The following is an 11,366-nucleotide window of genomic DNA, read 5'->3' as shown; positions in this document are numbered from 1 at the left end:
ACAGATTCACTACCATATACTCATAGGCTAGACCTCTAGGGTTTAGCCATTACGATCTCGTGGTAGATCAACTCTTGTAACACTCATATTCATCAAGATCAATCAAGCAGGAAGTAGGGTATTACCTCCATAGAGAGGGCCCGAACCTGGGTAAACATCGTGTCCCCCGTCTCCTGTTACCATCAATCCTAGACGCATAGTTCGGGACCCCCTACCCGAGATCCGCCGGTTTTGACACCGACACCCATAACTGTTCCCGCGTAGTTGGTTAGTGCGTATAGGCCAGTGGCCAGACTCAGATCAAATATCCAGATCTCATTAAGCGTGTTATTTGAAGTATCCGCAAACGCCGACCAGGACCAGGCCCACCTGTCTCCTAGGTAGTCACAACCTGCCCTGTCGCTCCGCCACAAAGTAACACTCGGGGGTCGTCGGGAACCCATGCCCACCACTACCTGGATGGAACCACCTGCCCCTTCAGCCCCCATCTCCGAACAGTAACATAAGAAATATGAAAGTATATAGTATATGTACCCGTGATCACCTCCCGAAGTGATCACGACCCAGTAGTATAGCATGGCAGACGGACTAGAGTGTAGGGCCACTGATGTAATACTAGCATCCTATACTAAGCATTTAGGATTGCAGGTAACGGTAACAACAAAAGTAACAAGGACAGGCTATCCAGCAGAATAGGTTCATCCGAAAGCAGTAACAGCTACACTACTCTAATGCAGGCAGTAGAGGGAAAGAGTAGGCGATATCGGGATGAACAAGGGGGGCTTGCCTGGTTGCTCTGGCAAGGAGGGGTCGTCGTCGATGTAGTCAATCACGAGGGTATCGACAGCGTCTCGGGGTCTACCGGAAAGAAGTAACGGAGGGGGAACACAATAAATAATAAAGCAATCAAAGCATCACAAAGCATAACAAGGCAATACGTTGTGCCAGGGGTGATCTAACACAGGGATAGGTGATACCGGCGAAGGGGAAAACATCCGGGAAAGTATTCCCAGTGTTTGACATTTTCGGGCAGATGAAACGGAGGCAGATTGTTGCATGTTCGCTATGCTAGGGATACATGGCGGACGAACGGACTGCGTATTCGGATTCGTCTCGTCGTTCTGAGCAACTTTCATGTACAAAGTATTTTCATCTGACTTACGGTTTATTTTCTATGATTTTTCAAAGTTTAACAATTATCCTGAAATTCTGGAATTTATTTACTTTCGAAAAATAAAAGGAAAAGGCTAGGTGCACCCGGTCCAGTGCACCCAGCAGTGTACAAGAGGCTGATAGTGGGCCCCGTTGACTGCTGAGTCAGCAGTCAGCGGTTGACTAGTCAAATGATGAACAGTGCGGGTGGGGTTAGTTATAATTAAACAACGTTTAGTTTATTAGGTGGGGCCACACGTCAGTGGCACGTTGGGGGGTCATTAGGGAATAATTAACCGGGGTTAACCGGCGGCTAACTCCGGCATTAACCCGGCACGGCGGAGGAGCTCCGGTTGGCCGTTTCCGACGGCCGCTAGAGGCGCGGGCGGGCGCGTCGGAGAGCCCGTGATGCGGTGCGTCCACTGGTGGCGTCGACTGGAGCAGGGGCGGCGGCGACGAGCTGGAGCAGCGGCAACACATGTGAGCGTGAGCAGCAGTGGGCGCGGCCGTGCAGGCGGGGCGCATGATGCGGATGAGGGCACGACGGCTGGTGGCGCGGGGAGCGGGAGGTAGTGGCGGCGGCGCTAGCAGCAGCAGAGGCAACGACAACGAGCAGGGCGAGCAGCAAGGAAGCAGAGGCGGGCGAGTGGCACGAGCAGCAGCGGCTGCAGGCGACGGGGGCGCGTGTGGACACAACGGCAACACGCCGCAGAGCAGCAGCAAGCAGAGGCGGGGGGCGGAGGAGAGGCCACGCGCGGGCGCGACGAGCAGTGACGGGCACGACGCGCGGCGGTGGTTCGGACTCGACGGAGAAGCTAGCTAACGTGCGCGCGAAGGGCCAAGAAGGGAGGGGAATGGAGTGGGTGCTCACTTGGAGGCCGGGGATGAGCTTAGGGAAGCCGGAGCTAGTCGGGGCGTCGCGAATCGGTGTCGAGCAGTGGCGGCGATAGCCAGAGTAGATGGGGCGATGGCGATGATGCAGAGCGGCCCCGGTTGAGCCGATGCTCGTAGTAGATGCAGCAGATGACGGTGATCCTTCAGGGCATGATCCGGCGGCGCGAGGATCTCGGTGGCTATGGGGGCAGCGAGGCAATGGTGGCGTTGAAGGAAATATGCCCTAGAGGCAATAATGAAGTTGTTATTTATATTTCCTTATATCATGATAAATGTTTATTATTCATGCTAGAATTGTATTAACCGGAAACTTAGTACATGTGTGAATACATAGACAAACAAAGTGTCACTAGTATGCCTCTACTTGACTAGCTCGTTAATCAAAGATGGTTAAGTTTCCTAGCCATGGACAAGAGTTGTTATTTGATGAACGGGATCACATCATTAGAGAATGATGTGATTGACTTGACCCATCCGTTAGCTTAGCACTATGATCCTTTAGTTTATTGCTATTGCTTTCTTCATAACTTATACATGTTCCTATGACTATGAGATTATGCAACTCCCGAATACCGGAGGAACACTTATTGTGCTATCAAACGTCACAACGTAACTGGGTGATTATAAAGATGCTCTATAGGTGTCTCCGATGGTGTTTGTTGAGTTGGCATAGATCGAGATTAGGATTTGTCACTTGATTGTCGGAGAAGTATCTCTGGGCCCTCTCGGTAATGCATATCACTATAAGCCTTGCAAGCAATGTGACTAATGAGTTAGTTACGGGATGATGCATTACGGAACGAGTAAAGAGACTTGTCGGTAACAAGATTGAACTAGGTATGATGATTCCGACGATCGAATCTCGGGTAAGTAACATACCAATGACAAAGGGAACAACGTATGTTGTTATGTGGTTTGACAGCTAAAGATCTTCGTAGAATATGTAGGAACCAATATGAGCATCCAGGTTCCGCTATTGGTTATTGACCGGAAGTGAGTCTCGGTCATGTCCACATAGTTCTCGAACCCGTAGGGTCCGCACGCTTAACATTCAATGACGATCGGTATTACGAGTTTATGTGTTTTGATGTACCGAAGGTAGTTCGGAGTCCCGGATGTGATCACGGACATGACGAGGAGTCTTGAAATGGTCGAGACATAAAGATTGATATATTGGAAGGCTATGTTTGGACACCGGAATGGTTTCGGATAAGTTCGGGCAATTACCGGAGTACCGGGGTGTTACTGGAACCCCCCGGGGAGTCAATGGGCCTTATTGGGCCTTAGTGGGAGAGAGGAGGAGGCTGCCAGGTGGAGGGCGCCCCCCCAACCCCAATCCGAATTGAGGTGGGGGGCGGCCCCCCTTTCCTTCTCTCCTTCTCCCTCTTCCTTCTTCTCCTACTCCTACTAGGGAAAGGGGGGAAACCTACTCCTACTGGGAGTAGGACTGCCCCTTGGGCGTGCCATAGAGAGGGACGACCCTCCCCTCCTACCCTCCTTTATATACGGGGGAGGGGGGCACCCCATAGACACACAAGTTGACAGTTGTCTTAGCCGTGTGCGGTGCCCCCCTCCACAGATGTCCACCTCGGTCATATCGTTGTAGTGCTTAGGCGAAGCCCTGCGTCGGTAACTTCATCATCACCATCATCACACCGTCGTGCTGACGAAACTCTCCCTCGGCCTCAGCCGGATCAAGAGTACGAGGGATGTCACCGAGCTGAACGTGTGCAGATCATGGAGGTGCCATGCGTTCGGTACTTGATTGGTTGGATCGCGAAGACGTTCGACTACATCAACCGCGTTACTTAACGCTTCCGCTTTCGGTCTACGAGGGTACGTGGACACACTCTCCCGCTCGTTGCTATGCATCACCTAGATGGATCTTGCGTGTGCGTATGATTTTTTTTGAAATACTACGTTCCCCAATAGGCGTTAGAGGCGGCCACGCGAGGGAGAGGAAGCAGCAACGCGAGGAGGAGAGGGGAAAACGTCCTGGGGCTGCTAGGGTTCAGGGGAGGGGGCTCCTTATCCCCAGAGGAGCCGTGGGATGGCATCCACGGCGCCACCGATGGCCATGGCGACCTGGATGGTCGCCACGACCCCCCTCTGGTGAACAAAGGAAGGGGAGGGCGCCTGGGGTGGGCTGGGCCAGCCATTCTGCCATAGGGGGGGCTGTTGTTTCCTTTTCTTAAAACTTTGCTTAACCTGAAATTATCTTCCAGATCCTCCTGTGTTTAATTGTTAACCCCAGGATCATTGCTGACAACACAGTGAAATGATATCACTGCAGAATACGTAAAAGCACTACAAGTAGTATATTTGTGACAAGACATACCTAGTGAAATGTCTCCTGACATTTATTAAATCAGAAAACAACGGAAAGTAAAAATGCGTAGCGACTCCATCTCAGCCATAGGCAGTCGATGTAGTCTACGTGACCTCACTCCTACGGATCGCCATAGTAGCCGTGGTGATCACCTTTGTCTTTATGAAACTCTGTTGTTCAACACAAGTATTGATATGAATACATTATGTACTCAACATGCCTCCCTCGAAGAAGGACCTAATAGCTACATGTGGCTTCAAATGAAGGTTGTATGGCTCATCCGCGTAAAAGCTATTTTTTTTGCAAAAATATAGAAGTTGGATAAAAGCAGTTTTAATTTAGATGAAAACATGTTTTATCTCCAGAATAACTTTCATCAATGTGAGGATCCTAGATCAACTCACATTCTTCATAGGTTCCAAGAACAGGGAAAAAGAGGGAATAAGCAAGAAAGGTCATGTATGTCAAGAAAGATTCATGTGTCATTTTTTGTTTTCTACTACGTTTTCCAACATCCGACGGTAGGGTAGCAAAAATAGAGCAATTTTTTGGCACACGTATTGTTGCCTCGTGCAACTTTTTTTGGGCGGTAGGTTTTGCTACCCTACCACCGAGCCCTCCGGTGGTAGGGTAGTGATTTTTTGATACAACTTATGTCGCCTCGCGTAACCTTTTTTATGGTAGGGTTTGTTACCCTACTGCCAAGGCCTCTAGCGGCAAGGTAGTGTTTTTTTTGGAACACCCATTGTTGGCTTGTGTAATTTTTTTTGGACGGTATGGTTTTGGACCTTGCCGCCGAGGCCTACGGTGGTTGGGTAGCAATTTTCTATTTTGTGGTAATATTTGGTCCATGTGTTTTGTGTTTTGTAACACTTTATTTTGGTCCACAATATCGTAAGCATACATTTTGTGGTTGAAATGACATACAACCTAGATTAGTTCAAATGACATGACATGAAACACATTGTAGTTCAAATGACATACATGATCTACTACATCAAATGACATACGACATCCACTAATTCAAATGACATACAAGAAGCACTAGTTCAAATGGAATACATAACGAAGTTCAAACGACTTCGTAGCATTGCAAAGTGTGCCTGACGGGAGATAAGCCCTGACAAGTTTTATGCGTGCAATCTGCCCGTCACGCTCTGGCTTAGGCTCCAAACGAATATTATTGCATCCCGCCCAATGTATCATGATACCCTCTATGTGGCGAAACCAGGCTCATCGAGGAGGTCAGCTCGGTCTAGACGACAGTCCTTGCTTCATTGCCCAACCAAGGACCTGCCCAAGCCTTATCAAGTCAAGCTCGGGAATTCATCAATGCTAACGGAAAACACAATCTCCATTGCCAGAGAGTGTCTACAATCGTCTTCCTTCCTCTGCAGCTCATGAAGTTCCTTCTCTTTTCCAGCGACAACCTCTCGAGGGTACTCACAGAAGTGATACAGATTGGACTCCCACGCAGTTGCATTCACCTCTTCGTAGCTCTTAACCCACCTTTTTATCTCAGTCATCATATGACGACATCGAGTTTCTTCAGCCACCACATATGCTATCTGAAGGCTCGCACTGTTTTCCATCCTACATGAGTACTACATTCATATAAGTGAGTGACATACAACACAAATATAACTTAGTGAAAATGACATACAACACGAAGTTCTGACGGAGTTCGAAGGACAAAGATTACATGTCACATATGGAGTTCAACTAAAATGCATATGACTAAGGGGCTCATGCCATTATAGTTCAAATGACAGTACAATGTCTCGGAGTTCAAGCAATATCAGAGCTTCCCCAAGCAGAGCTCATGGACTTCAACCCCTCTTATTTTTCATGCGTGCATAATTCCCAAGACGCTCGGGCAGATGCTTCAATACAATATCTTTGTGGTATGGTCCCGGGTTGGAAAAAATGACAAACTTTCTTTCAAGAACCCAAGCCCGATGAGCAGCCAACCTCGGTATCGGCGATGCTCCTTGCTTGATTACCCAGTCGATGACCTGGCTAGGGTTTTGCAAGTCCATCTGAGCCAATTCTTCCTCCTTGTGCAAAATGCAATTTACCTTGCAATATCACCTCTATGAAGCTTTTTGTTCATCTTGAGGTCATGGATATTCTTTTCTTTTTCTTCGACAACTTTCAGAGGGTAATCACCGAAATAACACGATGCAAAGTCCCACGAAGCCGCATTCATATCGTCGACGATATTTACCCGCTCGTGCATCTCTTCCTCGATGACTACATGTTGACGGTTCTCCACCGCCTCAACAGATGCCTCAATGAAAGATAATCGATGCCATCCTACAATCCGAGGAGTAATTTTTACCCTCACCATAACCCTAACCTGAGATCGTCAAAATCCCTAACCATACTCTAGGTTTGGTACCAACCACAATAATATCCATACTACACATAGTCAAGCATAACCCTAAATACATCATATCCATTGATTTCACCACAAGAATAGCAAAAACTAGGGTTTGCAGAAAAGTGAGCAATGCCACCGAATGAGGTGATTCCAACCAACCAAAATGAGGAGGTGAGAGAGATACCTTGAGTGATGAAAATGCTCCGAATCCACCGGACACAAGCAACAGAGAGAGATTTGAGAGGGCCTTCTGTGAGGGAGAGAGATGGAAGAGGAGCTGTGCTCAGGGAGGGGAAGAAGAAAGTGCGGGGGTAAATGGGTGGGTGGGTCTCACGTAACTCTTCAGTACTCTCCCGCTAGGGACCCCGGCTGTAGGCACTATGTTACCCTACTGTCAGGTATTGCGGTGGTAGGAAAAATGTCAGATCGTGGTTCTTCTTAAAACCAGAGAGTCAGATTGTGATTAAGTTTAAAAAAGAAAGGTCAAAACAATGATTTCGGCGCCTCATGTTCGAGCAACACCACACCTGCTTTTTTAGATCCAACACCACACCTGCTAGCAAACCAACTGTGCATGCGAATTCCCAGCAGCGAACAGCCACCTACCTGCAAACTATGCACAACAAAATGATGCGAGATCAGGCGTGAAAACGTGACCGCGTCCCTCGCATGCGCTCCTCCCACAGCAACGTCAAAAGCGGTCGCACCGAGCAAAGCCAAGCCAAGCCACCTCGCACCAGTCAGTCCAACTCGCCGCACCCGAGTGAGAGCCCAAACCCCTCTTCCATGGCGGCGCCAGTGCCGCCGGGGCCGGAGGTGTTCGACGTCGTCATCTTCGGGGCCTCGGGCTTCACCGGCAAGTACGTCATCCGCGAGGCGCTCAAGTTCCTGCCCCCCAACGCCTCCCCGCTGCGCTCCCTCGCGCTCGCCGGCCGCAGCCGGGACCGCGTCGCCGCCGCGCTCCGCTGGGCGGCCGCGCCGGGGCCCGCCCCCGACGTCCCCATCCTCGTCGCCGACGCCTCCGACCCGGCCTCCCTCGCCGCGGTCGCCGCCCGGGCGCGCGTCCTGCTCTCCTGCGCGGGGCCCTTCCGCCTCCACGGCCGCCAGGTGGCCGCGGCCTGCGCTGAGGCGGGGGCCGACTGCCTCGACATCTCCGGCGAGCCCGAGTTCATGGAGCGCGTCGAGGCCGACCTCCACGAGGTCGCCGCCAAGAACGGGTCGCTGATTGTCTCCGCCTGCGGGTTTGACTCCATCCCCGCGGAGCTCGGGTTCTTGTTCAACTCCAGGCAGTGGACGCCGCCCTCCGCGCCGCTGAGCGTGGTCGCCTACGTCAACCTGGAGTCGGACAGGAAGATCGTCGGGAACTTCGGCACGTTTCAGTCGGCCGTTCTCGGCGTGGCCAACGCCAGCGAGCTGCAGGCGCTGCGCCGATCCAGGCCAAGGCCGGCGAAGCCCAGGGTGAGTTACTAAAATTCTCGCATTGCAGTTTCGGAATTGATTTACTTATTTCATCACAGCAATCTGCTTGGACGGTAGTGATTCATGAGGCTGAGGGGATTAACAGTACCCCGTCATAGGGATGAAACTAGAAGCTAGGGAACATCTAGATGTGCTCAAGTTAGTGCACATCTAAGTGACTATCAACATAAAAAGAGAAGGAAAAAGAAAAGAGAAAATACCCGCACGAATCTCTGCGTACAATCAATGACATAGAACTTAGATGTGCAAAACTTAGATGGCACATCTAGATGTGCTTTAGCAAACCCGTAGAAACTAATACATTCAGTTAGAAGGAGGATTTATGTCTTTCCTTATCCTTGACTTTCATGATAAACGCACATACCATAACACTGCTAATTGATAGCTTTGTTCGGCCAGATCCCTGATCCTTGCCTTTGCACCTACGAAAATCCTATTTCTACATAAGACTTTTATGAAAACTGTACGTACTAGTTCTTTTTGAATTGTAATTTCCCCACGGTTATGGCTAACCATCAGCAGATTGAACCAGAACGTAATGTTTTTTGTAGAATCTGTAAATAGCATTGCTCTGTTAGTTATCATAAAACTGGCACTTTCTTTATTATAACATCCAGTTATCTGTCTCAGAACATTTGGATTTTCTTTCTAAGTGCCAATTTTGGACCACCTACAAGGATGTACCCCCTCCGTCCCAAAATAAGTTGTACTAGCCAGAGGCAGGTGACGGGCGTTGGTGTCAAGCTCAAAGATGTTCTGCTATCTTTTCAGTTTTGTCATGTCGGTCCTTACATGACTTATACTTTGATCTTTATGATATGAATGAGACGTATTACCATGCAAAAAAAAAAGTCTGCAACACTTATTTTGGGACGGAGGGAGTATGTACTATGTGTGCTGGTATAGTGTACTACTAGCACTAGAAAATACTCCCTCCATTCCTAAATATAAGTCTTTTTAGAGATTCCAATGCGGACTACATACGGAGCAAAGTGAGTGAATCTACACTCTAAAATATGTCTATATACATCCGTATGTAGTCCTTATTGAAATCTCTAAAAAGACCTATATTTAGGAACGGAGGGAGTACAATCTAAAAGTTATTGATGCATGTCGAGATAGGACGGAATATGTGTGGCATAGTTTCTTATTATATAACTAAGAAGGCGGACAGTTATAGACTAGATAGAGACTTACAGATGATAGGGAGGACACAAACTAGTTGCTTGTCTTCTATCATTGAGAATATACACTACTGCTAATGCCTGTGCTATATATGATCTACGGGCACTTGTGGTCGTGGACAACCTGGTATAGTTACTTTTGCCTTTTTATTTTCTTGCAAGAAAACTATTGCTTACTCCTGACCGTCGCCTTACTGCTGATGTCTGGGTTATATATGGTGTTTGTGTACTTGTGTACAACCTGGTATAGTTCTGTTTCTTTATTTTCTTAGAAATTATAGATTGCCTATCCCTGACCATCACCTTTGTTTGAAGGCATCAAAATTTTGTATGTAGTTCTTTTGTTCGGCCGTGTATGTTGTGCTAACTGCCTGCTCCAAGAAGGACTATAAAATCAAGCTGACATATATCGTGGACCAACTACTAACTACTGAATAATTCTTAAGCTCAGATTAACATTGGTCCTCTCACATGTGAATGGTGTCTGCCATGCCTTTTGTTGTGTAGATGTACGTGCTACACTGCTACTTCATGAAGAATGGGTATTTCTAAGTGGCTAATATTACTACTTTGCCATTTTGTTGGTAGTAATACACTCCACGTTTGCCTTGCTTGCCCTTAATAATGGATTCATTCTTTCATTTGGGGCCCGTTTGGATTGGATGTAAATTTTGTGTGGTTGATCTAAATACTGATGCCCACACAAATTTTTGTGTGGCTGAATGTTTTATAAAGACAAAGCAAAATGGGTTGGCTTCGGTAATGCCACAATCTGAATTCAACTTAGGCCCATTATTTCTAGCTGCCCCCATCTTTGTTGTGATAGATTGGACATGGCATATAGAATATTCAATATTCTTAAATGTTTTTTAGTGAGTCATAGTATAAAGATCCTAGCGAAAATGTCCACCACATTTGTTATAGCCTTTGAATCTGTGAATCCAATGTGTGTGATGATGAATTGGCGAAAGTATGATGGAATCAAATTTTATTGGAGAATGATCATTTGATGCTAAGGTTTCTCCTTCTGGGTAGATTCCGGGGCCTGCACCTCCCAAAGGATCACTGATTGAGCATGACAAGGCACTAGGATTGTGGGTGGTGAAGTTACCTTCTGCTGACACAGTGGTTGTGAAGAGAACCCTAGCAAAAGTGACAGAGCATCCCGAGGGCCTTCCTGGTGTGGATGAAACCTCAGAATTTGTGGACCGCAGGAAGGAGTTCTGGTCCTCTATCAAACCTGCACATTTCGGTGTGAAAATCGGCACCCGTTCCATCCTGGGCCTTGCGCGGTGGCTGTGTACTGGACTTCTCATTGGCATCCTTGGGGGTTTCTCCTTGGGTAGGTCTCTCTTGCTAAAATTCCCCGAGTTCTTCTCCCTTGGATTGTGTAGAAAGACTGGACCAACAGAAGAGGAGGTGAACAACGCCTCATTCAAACTGTGGTTCGTCGGCCATGGGTACAGCGATTTGGCCCGTGCATCAGAGCGTGGAACCAAGCCAGACATGGAGATGGTCACCAGAGTTTCAGGGCCAGAGATCGGGTACATCACCACTCCGATCGTCCTTGTCCAGTGCGCCCTCGTCCTGCTGAGCCAGCGAGCCAATCTGCCAAAAGGCGGGGTGTACACGCCAGGCGTCGTCTTCGGCCCCACAGATCTCCAGAAGCGTCTCGAGGAGAACGGCGTGTCGTTCGACCTCATCTCCACGAGGACCCTCCCTTCAGATTAACAAAAAGGCTCGTGCTTCCTGAACCTGATCTGTGGTGTTCTTGGACAATCAGCCTGCTTTCTTTCATCATTAAACCAGCTATCACCTGAGTGTCGTATGTGAAATAAGACAAGACAGTATTACTACGCACCTGAAAGAAAGAATAGGATGTGCTTGTGTAATGTGAATCGTATGGATGAAATATGTAATAAGCGTCTATGTAATCCCATTGTTT

General features: G+C 48.3%; 1 protein-coding gene across 2 annotated transcripts in view; it reads left to right on the top strand.

The window, feature by feature from the left end:
- Positions 1–7,341: 7,341 nt before the first annotated feature.
- The window catches only part of LOC123052201 (probable mitochondrial saccharopine dehydrogenase-like oxidoreductase At5g39410), a 5,638-nt gene continuing 1,613 nt past the window's right edge, over positions 7,342–11,366 (top strand). The window contains exons 1-2 of one of the 2 annotated variants that reach the window (XM_044475313.1): positions 7,342–8,216; positions 10,457–11,358. In XM_044475313.1, the coding sequence (XP_044331248.1) occupies positions 7,428–8,216; positions 10,457–11,152 (1,485 nt within the window). In that variant the 5' untranslated portion in view covers positions 7,342–7,427 and the 3' untranslated portion in view covers positions 11,153–11,358. Of the gene's footprint in view, positions 8,217–10,456; positions 11,359–11,366 lie in introns of those variants that run through there. The other variant, XM_044475314.1, reaches the window with a different exon arrangement.

Source organism: Triticum aestivum, chromosome 2D (genome assembly GCF_018294505.1).
Source record: "Triticum aestivum cultivar Chinese Spring chromosome 2D, IWGSC CS RefSeq v2.1, whole genome shotgun sequence".
NCBI lineage: Eukaryota > Viridiplantae > Streptophyta > Magnoliopsida > Poales > Poaceae > Triticum > Triticum aestivum.
Note: the sequence above shows the minus strand (reverse complement) of the source record. Positions and strands in the feature narration are given on the sequence as shown.